The sequence below is a fragment of the Balearica regulorum genome, chromosome 7 (genome assembly GCF_011004875.1).
Source record: "Balearica regulorum gibbericeps isolate bBalReg1 chromosome 7, bBalReg1.pri, whole genome shotgun sequence".
Taxonomy (NCBI): domain Eukaryota; kingdom Metazoa; phylum Chordata; class Aves; order Gruiformes; family Gruidae; genus Balearica; species Balearica regulorum.
Window position 1 is genome coordinate 8,212,808 of NC_046190.1, and position 17,009 is coordinate 8,229,816.

Genomic DNA, 17,009 nt, shown 5'->3' on the forward strand with positions numbered 1-17,009 from the left:
ATTCCCGCCCCCCCCCCCCCCCCCCCCAAGTTAGGAAATACTAGTGCATTCCCTGTGCGTGCAACTCAGTTCTTGTCACCTCTGCAAATGCTTTATGATGTAGCCCTTGGATTTTAATATCCTTAGCAACAAAGTATTTTTTCCCTAAAATACAATTTTCTTTTTTAGTGTGTAGGTTAGACATGAGACTTAAGAATTGCTTTGTCTGCGCTACTAACATATGCCCAGTACATGGAGCAGACTGAGCATGCTAAGTTCATCCATGTTGCTGGATACTAAGAAAATCACTTGCTGCTCAGATTCAAAGCTCTCACAAGACATGATAATGGATTTAATATACGTGAAAACTGTTGCAGGGTAGTGGGGAGCTATTTGTTCTCCATGCCCTTATTGGATAGAGCAAGGAGCGCTGGCCTTAAAATTGCAGCAAGAAAGATTCAGATTAGGTTTTTAGCAAAACTTTCTAAAGGCAAAGACAGTAAAGGGCTAAGATAGTTTGTGTGGGGAAACAATATATTTGTGGAATTCTTTAGCAGATTAGATAAGTATCTGTCAGGGACCATGCATTGATTCATATCTTGAATGTTGCCCTTTCCGATGCAACAAATTAAAGCTTTCTGTGTAGATGTTGAAGTGAGCTGGCATGAAACCTGCCCTGCTGTGCCTAGTACATCCAGATTGGTTGGAGGAAAGATCGGGTTTATACTAAGGCACAACGCAAGAACTTCGTCGTCATCCCCAGTACCACTCCAGAGCTTTATCTAAGCCTCTGCCTGCCAGCATGCTTGCATGCGAGTGGTGTGATGGCAGGAGAGTCTGGCCTGGACCTGTGCGTGATTGATAGTCTTTTTATATCTTTTAGGGTTACTATGGCTGCTGTAAATCTGCATTTTCCAAATTTTGAAAGTTTGGTTGCAACATAGCTGGCAAGGTTTGATATTCTGTGGTATTTGCACAGTGTTCTCCTTCCCAGAGAGTTCCACTGATTTCAGATCATGCTGTTGAGTCCAGTGGACATAACTGAAGCAGAAAGTTTTGCCCAACAGCAAGAAAGGATGTAAAGTGACCATAATCCAAATCATGCATAGTTCTTTTAAAATAATGAGCAACCATGATTAGCTTAACCATTACTTTCTATTTTTTGTTGTTTTTCCTTTTTTGTTATCAACCATGAGGAAGATGCTTTCTATAAAAATCTGTTCTCTTATTTATTAAAATGGAGAGGGTAAAATGAGTCAGTAAATGTGAAGAACGATTTTTATGTCTCTAAGTCTTACCCCAGTATTCCTTTTTGAAGAAGTACTTTTTGACTTTGAGTTTCTAGCTGCAGGTGTAAACTAGTCAGCAGTTCCCACAGCCCATAGCGTAGCTGTATGAAGGAAGCCAAATTCCAGTCCAGGTCCGCAGTCTTTCCATGTGAGTCTGCCTTCTTTTGGGGATGCTCTGGAGCCACCTCGACGCGTCTGTATGAGTTGAAGGGAAGGTTTGCTGGAAGGCTGCCTGTGGAAGCAGAAAAATGTTCATACATTTCTTTGTTTGCTAGGTTGCTTTAGTAATCAGCCTTTAACTGAAACACGACAGCAGATAAACCAAAAGTTGAGCAGAAAGATTTGAAAGATTTTTTATCTATTTTAACAGAAAATCATACGGTAGGGAGAAGTACAGGAGAAAAGAAATGAAAACACAATTTTGTCAACTGCTCTTTGATGTTTTTCTTTAAGCCCAGCTCTGAGAGTGATGTGGTTACATGAGAACTTGTGGCTTCTTGAAAATCTGTGTGTCTGGAGGCTGAAAATCCAGAGAGAAAATAGAAAGAATGGCAAATGTTGATGTTACAACATGGGATTATTTTTAGGCTTGTTCCCATTACATTTTAGGGAACCTGCCCTATTGTATTTTGAGTCCTTGAATAAACTGAGCATTTTGAAGATGTTACAAAAGTGAATGTGCTTAAAAGCAATGGATTTTGAAATAGAAAATGTTGGGTTTTAAGTCAAAAGATGTATTACTGGCAAAGTGTGTCATATATCCCTAGTAAGCTATACAGTGCAGGGAGGGTCCATTTGATCAAGAACTGTATGTATCTGGGATATAAAGAAAGACATACTTAAAATATCGTTGTGGGGAGGAAAGGCTAAAGGTATTCCTTCATTTTTTAGAGCAGATTGGGGCCCTCTTAGCACGCAGATTCACAGGTTAATTAGGAGTTCAGGTTTTTGGCCATTCATCACAGGTTTCAAAACGACTTTCTTCCTTTCCCCACCTGTCATGTACACAGCTACTCGGTTAGACACTTAGCATGCTAAGTGCATGCATACTTCCCTGTTACAGCCTGTGAAGTTGGGCTATATATTGTGGGCAGGATGATTCCCAGATCAAGACTTTAGCAAACAGCAGCAGCTTCTTTGTGTGTTGAACTCGGAGGGCTGACCTAACTGAAACCGGGAGCTGGGGAAAGGCCTGTTCACTTGCTGAAAAGGGTATTTCCCACCCCACTTCTCTGATCCATTGTCTCTCACAGGCAGGACTGGCATCTCCTGAAAATCCCGAGCAGTTGATCATTGCCCTGGAACCCGAGGCTGCCTCTATCTACTGCCGAAAGCTCCGCCTGCACCAGATGATAGACCTGAGCAGTCGGGCACCTGTCAATGGTTATAGCCCAAGTGACACTATTGGAACTGGATTTACGCAGGGTACTACTTCTATTAACTCACTTCTTTAGATTCTTATGCCTAAGTTTGCTTTGTCCATGAGGGCTGTTTTCTTACCATTTGTTGTTGTCTTTGCTCTCTTGAAATGTTTCAGGCTAGCATGAGTTTCCTTTTCTAAACTGTGTTGCTGTTTATTGTAATTAGACTAGTTTAGGCATTGATCCAGCAGACATGTTTGCCCACACTTGAATTTTAGCACGCAGGTAGCTTCATTGCCTTACCTTGTTGTTGGGAGTCTTTTAGGAGAGGCATAGTATTTTCACAACGGTATTTTTCTGCCTTAATTAAAATCAATGCTTCATGTTGGATCATTTTTTTAAAGTTTAATTTGTTGGAAACAATTATGTGTTTGATTAGCTGCATTATTAAAGCAATGTTAAGTAACTGGATTTTCAATGAGACTTTTAGTCTGAGGTGTTCCAGAGTTTTGGCAAATACTTTTTTGATGTCATCTTTATGAAATATCATTAATTACTTTCAATACTCGAGAGAATACAAAGTATTGGAATACAACAATTAATTAACTTATAGAAGAGCAACTAGATAAGGCACTTCTGATTTTTTGACCTGGGATCTGTTGCTAATATCATTGTTTGAAGTTGACTTACAATGAGGGACAGAGATCAGACTCCAGTGTAAGTCACTGGCCAAAACATTCTTCATCACCAAAGATTTTTGAGCTTGGTGTCCTGCCTAAGATTGGAGGAAAATAGGAAAAAAAAAAAGAATAGGAAAACGAAGGAGGAGTAAGTTGTGATTGCTGCACGTCAGGTCAGATTTCCAATCTGTGTGAATTGTAATAGTTGCACTGATACCAGTGGTAGTGTGTCAATCTACCCCAGAAGGAATTTCTCAGAATAAGTTGTATTTTATCACATTTACTAGCTCAAAACAGCAGAGGTAAATGGAAGATTAAGCTAGTAAAGCTATTCCTGTACTTACCGGAGGGTATTTTTTTTAGTTAGGTGGAGTCACTATGTCATTCTCTCAAATTCATGCCTTTCCTAGCCAGCAATTGTCAGATGTGTTCAGTGTTACGGAGGCCCACGCAGAGCACAGGACACAGTCCCTTCAGGGGCCCTTTGCCTTTTGTCCCCCTCGTTCATGTCCTGAACTATTCCAGTTTCATGTGATTTTACACGAACTCATGTTCAGGCTACACAGGGATTTGCCTCTGGGAAAATAATCAAAGAAAAGAGTTTCTCTGGTTAAGGTTTTGAAGCAGCTGTGCAGAATCTGGCAGATCATGCATTTCTGCTAACGGGCTTACACTTGGATGAGGGGGTACCATTCTCCTTCTTGACTTTGTATGGTAAAAGCTATTGGGGATGAGAAAGGTTTCACGTCAAAATTAATGAAAACAAAGTTTGGAGTGAATTAATTTGGGGTTAGAATTAAAATTTCATAAAGGCATGGCAGGCACCCAAGACAAGCTGAGAACAGATTAAGGAGAAAAACCCTTTAAATATAAACAGAGAGAAGCACTCCCAAGGACCATATTATTGCTGTGAAGTCAAAACAAACTTTTACTGTTCATAGTAGCCAGGATAACCTTACTTCGGTTGTAGTTAAAGACTGGCTCTGGTGTTCACCTCTAGCCCACAGGAGTGAATGAAAGGACTCCCATTGACTTCTGTGGGCTCTGTGTCAGGCCCTTGCTTGCACCTAGTGCTTGCTCTGTCATTGAATGCTTCATCATTTAAGCTCTCACTGTGTGCTGCTAAGTCAGTGCAGTGAGGCTGACGCGGCTTGTCCGCCTGATGGGGTCTTTATGGGGATGGTACAGGTGTGAGTGGAGCCGCTGGCCTTTTTCTGATGATAGGCACTATAGACATCAGAAGCAGAAGGCATACAGCGATTTGCTTGCTGATGTTTTCAGAATGGTATTTTCATGCGGGACAAGGTGTCTCTCTTCTTCTGTACTGTTTCCTAGAAGTGCCTTTGAAGTTGAGTGAAGATTACACAGGGAATGATTTTTTGATCAGTTGTAGGGCTTGATTACGAAGCATATTAGCAAAGGTTCTCACTACTCTGCTTCTCTTCACAGACTGTTCTGCATCTTTTAAATGCCTAAGTAGCAATTAAGTCTTGTAAGTTAACTTATTCTTATGGTAGTATTGCTAGATTATGCTTAGTTTTTAACTGGTGTATATTTAAAATATAATGAGGGTCAGACTTGGTGATCACTGTGGCTTTAAGAAGTTATAAATCTGAGAACCAGAGCTTTTGGCTGCTTCTTTTGAGACAGACCAACATCCTGGAAGGCTTTGGGGCCATCTTTGCCAGAGCCCCCAAAATCAGCAGTGCTTTTGGAGACGTGAGGATCGCTCCCCCGGGCAGCGCGGCTGGGTCTGGCAGCAGGCCGGGGCTGCCGCCTGCCGGTAGAGCCTGTGCCCGGCACAGCTGGCTGTGGGCCCACCTGGTGCCAGGCAGCGGTTTAAAAACTAGAATGTGTTAAAAAAAAAAAATCAGGTCTGTCTATAGCTTTCATTTTAGGTTATTTGTTTTAATCCAGTTAGTATCAGGAAGATCAGTGTGGCTGAAAAACATTTTTCCTTGTTTCTAGGAACAACATTATAATGTTCCCGAGTCTAATGCAATAATTTTTGTTCATTTGTTTTGTTAAGAAGTGATACCCACAGATCTGTCAGCCTGCTTGTGCTTTTGTTTTCTGCACCTTATGATATCAACTTCTTCATGCTTTCTGATACTCAGTAATTTTTTCTCTGTCAATGATTAGCTAAGGAACACGTCCGTCGTAATCGACAGAGTCGTACCTTTTTGGTGGAAAATGTCATAGGAGAGATCTGGTCCGAACTGGAGGAAGGTAGTGTCCTTTCTTGAATAAACTTTGCTCTCACTGGTTTTATATTGCAGGCAAACATTGTGTTTTGCACAAATGTGCTGTGCACTGCTTTGTTCTCACAGGGATTATAGATAGGAAAAGGAAAAAATACAAGTTTATGTGCTGCTCTTAGTTACTAAGGCTGAACTGCTATTCTGTATGCTCTAGCAAAATACAGTTTATTAAGGAGATGGTAGAAAGGAATCCAGGTGTTAAAACGCAACCAGAATATTGTCCTCAGAATAGGCCTTGTAAATATGCCATAGTATTAATCAGGTAACCTACCAGAATGTACGCTAGCAGCATGAGCAATACTACTAATCTACTTTTCATCTGTGCTAAACCAATAGCTTTTGACATCCGATTTTCAAATTTATTGTCGATCATTGCATTATAATTACTAACAAAGATCAAGTCTTCAGCATAGACATTCATGACTTTCTGTAAGTTATTACCTCTCGTGGTGATAATGCCCCTGAGAAGTTTTCATTGCAATATGCCATTGTAATAATGTTAACGTAAATATCATTTGCCTATTCCTTTGGAAAACTAGGTGACCGTTACATCGTTGTTGATAGTGGAGGAGGTACAGTGGATATGACTGTCCATCAGATCAGGCTCCCTGAAGGACATCTTAAGGAGCTATACAAAGCAACAGGTAATGTCACTTCCACTGCTTGCTTTATTTATGTAATATTTTTACTTGTCAATGAAGGAAATGTATGCCTTTATTATTCATTACATTTCACTTACAGTTCTTCCTGAAATAAGACCAGCATTCAAAATTAGTATAACCTAGCCGCTGGTCAGCAGACGAGTAAATCACTTAATGCTTCTGACGCATTGGGATGGTAAACCTCATGCTGGAGGGGTAAGGAACTGCCATCTCCTGTGTTATTCACTCCCATTCAGGCCATGACCTCCTGCCATGGTCCTGGTCTGACTTCTGCTAGTAGACTTGTCATCTTCCTGTCCTTTGAGAGGTCACCTGTGTATTGCTGCTCTGTCCAGCTCTTCAGAGATTACTGTGGAGATACAAATAGCTGAGCATCACAACAAGATTCTTGTGAAGTGACTGTTGGCAGAACAGAAGTTTCCCTAGATTTAAGGGGAAGCTTATATATTCCAGTAATTTCACAGACAGTGTAACAAGGAGGGTCTACACTCCCGTGGGAAAAATGCACAATGATTGGTCTGCAGCAAAGATATAAAGTGCAATTCTTTGACTGGTATTTCTATCCTGAACTCCAGATCCCCTTTGGCTTCATCCCATGACTAAGCTGTTAGCCACATGAGACAGCCTATTATTTGTTCCTGTGTCTCCATACTGAGTTAGTCTTCATCTGTATGGTTTGTCACTGAACGTTCTCAGTCTTGGTGGCTGTAAGGAAACAACCTAGTAAGAGCAAATGGGACACTACATTGAGTCTGTCTGCTCCTGAATATGAGTCCAACTCACACCTTCTCGTGTGTGGATAAAGAGGCAGTTTCCTTTGCTTCTAATAAAAATGTTTCTGTTTTATAGTGGTAATGTTACAGTGGCTATGATGCTATAGGAGTAAAAGTGAAGCAAAGGTAAGATTATGTTCTGTATTAGACCAACTGTTATATTTAGAAAAGATATCTCTTTCTGTAGACCTTCTCCTATGGCAGTCCTAGTAGTGTCAATCTGATGTGTATTTGGTCAACCTGAAATCTGGTAAGCAGCATAGAATGTTAAAGCTGTGTTTTGTTTGTAATACAGGTGGACCATATGGTTCTCTAGGTGTGGACTATGAATTTGAAAAGCTCCTGTGTAAAATATTTGGAGAAGATTTTATTGAGCAATTTAAAATCAAGCGTCCTGCTGCCTGGGTAGATCTGATGATAGCATTTGAGTCCCGTAAACGGGCAGCAGCTCCAGACAGGACCAATCCACTGAACATCACTCTGCCTTTCTCCTTCATTGACTACTACAAGAAGTTTCGAGGTCACAGTGTAGAACATGCCTTGAGGAAAAGCAAGTGAGTACACGACTGACCCGAAATGGATGCAGAATTAACTACTGATAGCAAAGACAAATAATTAAAATATCCTAATTACACATAGACTGAAAGATAATAATGCAAAAATGTAAGATAAGGATGAGAAAGTGGAATTGCCTGAAGTGCAGTTTCCAGAATGAAAAGTTCTGATCAATCTCTTGCAAAAGCTTTTCTATATAAGACTTGCACTCTCCTGGTATTGCTTTCTATGATTTTTGTTAAGCCACCACTGCATCACTTTCCTGACTTTGACTGTATATTTTGAGTCTCTTATGTGTTAATTAGGAAGGTCAGATCAAATACAGAATTTGATGTCTAAAAGTTAGTTCCCTAAAACCTTAATTTTTAGAGGCCTGGGCCCTGGAACAAATCAAAGATCTTGAGTGAGATGTGTAAGAATATTCATGACTTGAGAAAAGTTAGGAACAATACAAGGATTGAGCTCTGCAAGAGGAAAGCATTCTTCTTTTGAAGTGATGGCAGGCTTTCTTTTCTCCTAGTATGTTACAGTTAGATAATTTGCTCCGTAGATGCAGAGACATAATTTCCTGCAGAGTTTTTAATTCCTGATTGTTAATATCAAGAAAGCACCCTAAATGACAAGATGATGGGCTGCTACACAAGGGGAAGTGAGGAGAGAGAAGAAGTGGGCATTTTGCATCTTTTGAAGTTATATACTACAGGATACCTGGAGATTAATGGCATCAAAGAGAATGAACAAGAGGGCCTGTGATTCCGCGGCAGAATGCCTGGGACCTGAGAGCAGATGATGTGATATTTAGTACCTGTACTTTGGCTTCTTTCTGTGTTTTTTAATCTAGTGAATGTTGAATGTAGCATGCAGGCTGAAACTCTTGCATCTCTACCTAAAGTTATTGGTAACTGTACTTTAAGCCTAAATGACTGGGAATCCAGCTTGGAGTCACTTCCTATATGAGACTGAAGTTCTGAAATCATTAAAACTTTCTGGAAATATTCCCCCTCACAAGACCATCTCCCTCTAACTAAGAGTCTTAATGGTGAATCTTAGGGGGAATGCTAAATGTTGCATTCAACTGAAATGAAATTAATTGGATAATGGGATAGAAAGAGTATAAAGGGGACATATAATGTGCGTGAGATTACTGAGCTGTATGCACGTCTATCAGTGATGGAATAACATAATGCCTGTATTCACTTAACAACTGTTATGCCTCGTTAAAAATGCTGTGCTCCCTTCTGCCTCCTGAGCATACTTGCTTGTTTTCCTTGTGTGTTTCCAGTGGCTTTGGCCTGCTACTGCTGTAATCTAAATGTTGCCCTTCTGGGGATGAATCAGTGCTGTTTCAGATGAGCGAGCACTGGATTGACTGCCAGCTGTTGTAGGAAGCAGCTGAGCATTGGTAATGCTACAGAAGGCAATCAGGCAAAGAAAACAACCATTAGACAAGCAACAATAGCAATTCTCCCTTCAAATTTTACATTGTTGCAGTTGGTGTGGGGCTAGGGTGAGGTGAGGCACTTCCTTCCAAGCAAAATACGTGCAGATTCCCTAAACTCATTCATTTATTTATTTAGTGTGTCTTGTGAGTGCTTGCTGTTTCTTACAGCTCAGCTGTTATGTTTTAATGTCCTTCCTGTTCTTTTCCAGTGTGGACTTTGTGAAGTGGTCCTCCCAGGGAATGCTGAGGATGAGCCCGGATGCAATGAATGCTCTTTTCAAACCTACAATTGACCAGATTGTTCAGCACCTTAGTACGTATATGTGTGTAATTCCGCTTTCCGACTGAGCTGAAACTGAAGCTTTGCTTACCTGTTTCAAACCAGTAACTGGAATTAAAGTCTAACCACCCCCCCCCCAGTATGCACCTAGTGAGCAAGGAATTTAGTTCTGAAACTTGTAGTTCTCTGCAAAGTAGTTAGGAAAATAATAAAAGTAAAGGACATCACCTTAACACGTATTCCTACCTGGTTTTCGTACTAGTTACTGAGTGTGATTCAGTCCTGGTACTGCCCAAGCTTCAATTACGCTGTACTTCCAGGGCTGCAAGCGTTCAGAAGGCTGAAATGCACTGACTCACCCAGATCCTGCTTTTCTTTTTCCTGTTTCAGGCAACAACTAAATAATACCAGAGATGTAACTAGTTTCTCATTATTCCTGTTATTAAGAGCTCTAGTTCATTTCTCCTCAGTGGAAGGACTTAGAAAGTCACATTTTTTTATGACTGTCCAAATCACTGACATCTCCAAAACACAAATAATAAATGATGCATCCTGGTAAAAGTACTTCCAGGCATGGCTTAAGCAGCACTGAATTTCTTTATCCAGTAATGGGAAGTGACATAGGCTTATCAGGAAATTTATTCTTTAAAGTCTTCCTGGTGGAAGATTGGATTTGTATCAAGTAGAGTGTAATATATGTATTGAGTGAAGTATTTCTGTTCTACACATTACAAAGCACTAATGGAATTGTATTTGGAGTGGAATATCCAGCTTTACTCACTATATGTGAGGAATTATTAGATAAATTTTGAGAGGTCACAACTTAACTAGTACAGAACAGCTTATATGTGAGCAGGGAGGTAGAAATCTAGAATTACAATAGCTGTGACAGATACCTCGGTCATGCTGCCTCAGTTATTTGAACTAAGGGTGAGCTGACAACTGAACTGTATGATTTTCTTGAAAGTAGGGGATGTGAGCTTATGCTAAGAAGGAACATCTGTAAAAATGTAAGGAGGTATTATTTTGCAGATGGTACATATTGTGGTTAAGATGTTAGGGTCAGAAATAATAAGTGAATTTAAAATGGGGTGACTTATCTGGAATGCAGTGGAGTATGTGAATAGGTTAGGTTTGGGAATATCTCACTGACATTTGAAATGGCAAGATGATACCTGTTTCCCTACCACCCATAATGTGACTGGCAGGATTCTTTGCAAGAAATCCATGTCTCCCTTTACCGGTAGAAGCTAAATAAAAATTCTATTTTAAGTGCCACTCAGATTGCTTGCTTTCAGGTAACTTTCCATTCACAGTGAAATAGAGTGCAGAAGAGACTGCATGATGAGAATGGCAGCATGGGCATAGATGTGGCAGTTTCAGACTTTGTGCATGTACACGGGACATTTAGTGCGGTCAGACATTAGGAGTTTCACCTGCATTGCCTTGTCACAGTGGATTTTTTTCCCCTATTGAATGGGCTCTGTTTCTGTTTAGGTGATGTGTTTGATAAGCCAGAGGTGACCAATGTCAAGTTTCTGTTCCTGGTGGGTGGCTTCGCTGAATCCCCCTTACTCCAACAAGCTGTCCAGAGCGCTTTTGGTTCGAGATGTCGAGTCATCATTCCTCAGGATGTGGGGCTCACTATCCTCAAAGGAGCTGTTCTCTTTGGTCTAGACCCTGCTGTCATCAAAGTGCGGCGTTCACCTCTCACCTACGGTGTGGGTGTGCTCAATCGGTTTGTGGAAGGGAAGCATCCACCAGAGAAGCTTCTCATCAAAGATGGCACACGCTGGTGCACTGATGTCTTTGACAAATTTATCTCAGCTGACCAATCTGTAGCCCTTGGAGAAACTGTGACACGCAGTTACACACCTGCCAAACCTTCTCAGTTAGTAATAGTGATCAATATCTATAGCTCAGAACAAGATAATGTCAGCTTCATCACCGAATCTGGAGTGAAAAAATGTGGCACCCTTCGCTTGGATCTCACAGGAACTGATGCTTCAGTGCCAAGCCGGCGGGAAATCAAAACACTAATGCAGTTTGGGGACACTGAAATCAAAGCTATGGCTATTGATGTTGCCACCTCTAAAAGTGTCAAAGTTGGTATTGATTTCTTAAACTATTAACAGCCCATTTTCCCCACCACAGCCTGTTTGTGAGACTGATCTTCCACTATTCCATTTTTTGACTTTCATATATCATGTAATCAACTTGAATTTCAGCAGGCTATATGAGAACAGCTAGTAGGGTGGGGTATGTCATATTTGTGCCCTTTGATGACCAAAGACTGGATTTTGAAAGACCCTTAAAAAGTGTTGGGAGCAAAAGTTCTAGAGGTAGTAAAAGTTCCCAAGTTACTCAAGCATGCTTAAAGATCTACCTTTACTAAGTAAATACTGATTATTGTTGGGTCCTGATGGTTAGTTAAAAAGATATAAAATCGTAATCTCTTTGCCGCCGCCTTCTTCCTCTTCTTCTTCCAAGAAAAACTCACTAACCCCCGTGGCTGTTGTAGTGGGGTGTATCTGTGTGGGGTATCTGTTTAAACAGCACTATCCTTTGGCAATGGGAACAAATTAATAGTCTATAGTAGTCTATAACGTTCTTTTGATTTTGCCCTGTGCTATCAAAATTTTAAGTGCTGAAAATCAATGACTTAAATGGGAACTGAGTTTCTTAAATTCTGTGATCCCACTGAAAAGAAAATCCTCAGAAATCCTTAAAATTAGATTTAGGAAATTTTATATATATATATATATATAAAAATATATAAAAGGAGCCCAAAATTGATTGCTCCAGTTTGAAAACAAGTGCTTTATTGTCAAAGCCCTCAGAACTAGCTGTTGAATTAAATAGCTAGTGTTACCCTCATTATACTTTGGAAAATTGTTAAGAACCAAGCTTGGGTCTTCTAAACTTATTAGTGTCCATCTGAAATCATAGAATCAAAGAATAGTTGAGGTTGGAGGAGACATCCAGTGACTATCTGGTCCAGCTTCTCAGCTGTCAGCAGTGTCAGCTAGAGCAGGATGGATGCTCTGTCCAGTTTTGAGTATCTCCAAAGATGGAGGTGCCTAAATTTCAGCCTGTTCCAGTATTTGACAACCCTCAGTGCAAAAAAAAATCTTTTTCTTACGTTTAAAAGGAATTTCTTGAGTTTCAATTTGTGACCATTGCCTCTTGTTCCTTCACTGAATACCTTTGAAAAGTCTGGCTCCATCTTTTTTATTGTCTTCTGTCAGGCATTTATACACATTCCTAGCATCCCCTGAGCCTTCTCGAGTCTTGGCTCTCTCAGCATCACCTCACATGACAGATACCCCAATCCCATAGTTATTTTCATGACCCTTTGCTGTACTCAGTCCACTACATCCCTTTCTCTCAGAACCGGACCTGCACTCCAGATGTGGTCTCACCAGGGGTCAATAAAGGGAAATAATCACTTTCCTTGACCTGCTGGCAGTGCTTTTCCTAACGTACCCCAGGAGGCTATTGGCATTCTCTGTTGCAAGGGCACATTGATGGCTCATGCTTAACTTTGTGTCTGCCCAGACCCTGAGGTCTTCTGCCAAGCTGCTTCCCAGCCAGCTGGCCCGCAGCATGTAGTGGTGCATGCGGCTGTTCCTCCCCAGGTGCGGGGCTTTGCACTTCACTTTGTTGAACTTTATGAGGTTCCTGTCTGCACATTTCTCCAGCCTGTCGAGGTCTCACTGATCCATCTGGTTTATCAGGCACTTCTCCAAATGATTATATTTATTTCCTTGTTAATCCTTGTGTTAAGACTTGGAAGTAAAATTAGATGATGGCTGTCCAGGAAGATTTAAATAACTGAAAAGAGAGAAAATGTCCAGATCAAAAGTACTGTAATATATTTTGAGTAGCAAACATTTTAATTAAGTAAAATATATTTCTGGGTTGAGTTGGATGGCCAGTAAAGTGGAAGGCAGAAGCCAAGAGAATGAAACCAGAAATAGCATTAAATAAAGCATTCCTTATGTGGCTATGAGCACACAGCTCTAACGCAGGTGAAATACAATGATGGTCATGGTAGCATCTTGTTTTCCAAATAATAACTTTCTGGAAATGTTTTCTTAAGCATGTTCACCTGGAAAATTTCTTCTGCTACTGGAATAGTTTTTATTTTGCAAAATGCTACAGGTGGATAACTTCTGAAACCTATAGTCTATATCTGCCATGAACTGACAGCTTCAGATTCAAATCCAAATCCAACTCCAAGTTGGCAAACTGATACTAACCCGTAGAATCATCCTAAAATACTGATGCTTTCAGAGCATTTATACAGAGCTACTTGGTTACCTGCTGGAATTCATTACACTTTTGAAACTTTGCAATCTTAATTGTTAAACTAAACCTTCATTTCTAATAAGTTAAGCATGAGTTAAATCCATTACTGACACTTTTGGGAAATGAAAGCTTTCTTACTAATTATTTCACTAATTTATGTTCTAATCCTGCACTTAAGCTTTCTGTGTTTAGCCTGGAGTTTTGCCACAGTACAGAGCTGCAGAACTGGTCTACTGCATTTTGCCATTGCATTTTTGTCTCCTGCAGAATTCTCTAGTTGAATGTGAAATCTGTTCTGCATTCAGCTTTAAAAAAGAAAAAAAAAAAAAAGGACTATGGAGAATGCTAGGCACAGTATCCGGCTGGTTACTTTCTATAATTACAAAGTATGCTTGCTAGCATTCAGTTTCCTGCTGCCTGCTAAATGCTTTAAAAGCTAAATACTGGGATTTTTGGTGTGTTGCTTTCCATGGTTTACAAACAAGAGAAACTTTAAGATGAGTTATGAACAATATAATTTTATGTATATACAATATTTAAATATTGTACAGACTCTTTCTTTCTACAGTGCTATTTTCTTGTATAAAAATGCTCTTTGCCTGTGTTGATTTCATTCAGCTGTTAATTTTAAATAACATAGTTTCTCAATCAGCTTCTGTAATTATAGGCTTTTAAAGATGGTAAGATATGAAATGTAAAAGGCTGATCTTATAATAATAGGAAAGAAATGTTGGTGTGTCAGAGAATACAACATTCTTCCTGCAACGCAAATCATACCAGTTAAGTGTATTACACAGATGCACTAGTATGTTGCTGGGATTTTCATTTCTTTGTTTCAGATGGCGACCATTCCGTCTCCAACAGTTCATCATAATAATGGATGAATCCTCCTGTAAAACCAAGTTAAAATTAGATTGTATGATCTGGATATACAGCTTCTTCACTAGATTTTGGGGTTTTATTAAGGAATTTCTCTAGTTTTTTAAAAAAAACAAACACAAAACTACCTTCCCCGAGACAGGCAACACTGATTTATTGTAGCTGCACTAAGACCAAGTCTCTGTCTACCACTACCTTTTAAAGACAAAATTCTTAAAGAAAAGTAGGCTTTGGTGTCTTTGCATCCTGTGTTAAATGGAACCAGTCCAGTTCTGCACATATTGGTTTCTGGTGGCCTTAAATTAACACAGAATTTTGTCTAATAAATGGCTGCAACCTCCCCCTCTGCCCCCTGAGGAGGAGGCAAACTGCAAGATCAGGTGGTCCATGATTTTGTGCTGTTTTCAGCCCATCTGCAGGGAATGCTAAGGGTAGTTTCTGTGGCTCTTCTGAAGCATAGTTCCCTGCACAGTAGTGATTCTTTGCCCTTTCTTCTTCACCCTTTGTAAGATTCCATCTGGATCCAAGCAGAGGTTTGTTGCTGAAATGACTCCTACTGTAACTGTAAAATATGAAGTTTGCATATTTTTGCACTTCAGTCTGATGAGAGCACTATCAAGCTTATCCTTGCAGAGCACTGAACTACTGAACAAACTCCCAGCTCTCCTCATTGCCTTCTTTAAGTCTAAGAATGGAAAATTAGCTTGTCTCTCTAAGGAATTAGAATTGTAAGTAGAATATTATGCTGTGGTCTGTAGCCTATAACCCAGTTAAACAACTTTACATTGTAAATGGCATGTGGATGCCCATTTTGATAAAGGATGCTAGGCTATAAAATTAATATGAAATTTATTAGGAAGTGAGTAATTTTTAGAATTGTAGTTCTGATAGTTTTGCAGGGAATCTCCTGCAGAGCATTTTTTTGGTAGGGGTTTCAGATGACATTGTGCAACTTAATGTTGAAAAGGCAAAGCCTGCTATCCTTAGGGAAAGTAGAAAGCCTTGGCGGAAGTTTTGCTCTAAGCAGCAACTTGCAAGTTTGGGTCCAAGTTACTTAACTCTAGGCTGAAAGTTAGCAGCTAATTGTGATAGAATGATTAATTGTGCTAGAATATGATAAATGTGCAGTGATGGTTAGGACAGTTTACATTGGTATGAATATACCAATATTTATATACAGGAGTTTTAATGCATTATTATGAGAAGGCTAATTATATATTGCAGAGATTTAATCGCCAAGATAAGCTGCATATTTATGATATGAAGTGGCTTAAGCGGATGAATAGTATAAAAGTTGTTGGTCATAACGTCACAGTACTCACCTGCTTGAAATAGTCTTAAACTATATTATAAAACCAACCATTGTGGTCTTGTTCACCTCTGTGCAAGATAAATTCAGATTTCACTGATGTTTGGAGCTGTTCACAACTTGTCTGGATTGTATCTTGAGTGTTCTTGTGTCTTCAACCATGTCAAATAAAATACAGTAAAACGAATTGTTTTCTTTTTGGGAGTTACTGTTTTTACGAAAATGACTATAAAAAGAAACCTAATTTATTTTGAAAGTGAGAAAGGCCAAGTGGTTATACTTGCGTTTGGATACTCCTTCATGTGCGTCACTGAGCAAAAGTGACATCAACTGTACGTGCTGCTTATCAGATTTCTTTAACTTTTTAGATGTGTGGACACCTGGAGTCTTTGCCAAGGGCTTGCAGGCCCGTGTGCAGCACACGCAACCTTTCCACAAGAGGCTGCTGCGTTTGTAGTTCACTCGTGTGCTTTCTAGGGGCACTCCATATGTGCCCGAGGTAGGAGTCCACTGCTGGGGCTTACTCAGTTTCCACCAAAGTTGGGTGAGCTCTGAGTAGGACGTCTGTCGGAGTTAGGACAGAAAGACTTTGGGCAATACCAAAAGCATATTAGGTATTTTCTGTAATGATGCTTTGAGAGAGCTGGGAAATCAAATATAAAAATTGATATATCAGAGAGGACTCATGTCTTAGGCCTTACCAAAGGCTGGTTTACTGCTAAAATTGTATTATCAGGCCAGTAAGCTGGCCAATAACCAGGTATATTTGCATGAGAGTGTATGTCTTTACTCTGTGTTTCTAGATCTAGGAGTGTTTAGTAAGGTTCAGCTGCACTGAAAAAGCCTTCTATAATAGTTTTTGCAATATTATATTTTTCTGCTAACTGTTGCAGGCCACATCCCTCTCAAATTCGGCAGTGTTGGCACTAGCTATGGAGACGATTCAGCAGTGTATGTGACCTTAGCCTACAATGCTGCTCTGGCACAAAGATGCAGAGAATGAACTGAGATGCATAGCAGCCACTACACACCGACTTTCACCTATTTGCTGCAATGAATATGTTTTACAAGTGCTTTATGACTATAATTATAAACACCATCCTAATAGGCTAGGTACTGTATTTAACTTGTAATGAACTTGATTTCAGCTAAACATTCAATTAATGTTACTAGTACAATGGGAAATATAATTACAGTCTTCAGGGACACATTAAGAACCAAATTTTGCT

The 17,009-nt window shown here is 39.9% G+C and overlaps 1 protein-coding gene across 3 annotated transcripts in view; it reads left to right on the plus strand.

Annotated features, from left to right (window-relative positions):
- The window catches only part of HSPA12A (heat shock protein family A (Hsp70) member 12A), a 66,960-nt gene extending 55,310 nt beyond the window's left edge, over positions 1–11,650 (plus strand). For 2 of the 3 annotated variants that reach the window (XM_075757818.1, XM_075757819.1), the window contains exons 7-12: positions 2,522–2,693; positions 5,452–5,538; positions 6,110–6,214; positions 7,301–7,559; positions 9,211–9,314; positions 10,779–11,650. In XM_075757818.1, the coding sequence (XP_075613933.1) occupies positions 2,522–2,693; positions 5,452–5,538; positions 6,110–6,214; positions 7,301–7,559; positions 9,211–9,314; positions 10,779–11,413 (1,362 nt within the window). In that variant the 3' untranslated portion in view covers positions 11,414–11,650. The remainder of the gene's footprint in view (positions 1–2,521; positions 2,694–5,451; positions 5,539–6,109; positions 6,215–7,300; positions 7,560–9,210; positions 9,315–10,778) is intronic. The other variant, XM_075757817.1, reaches the window with a different exon arrangement.
- The last annotated feature ends 5,359 nt before the right edge of the window (positions 11,651–17,009 follow it).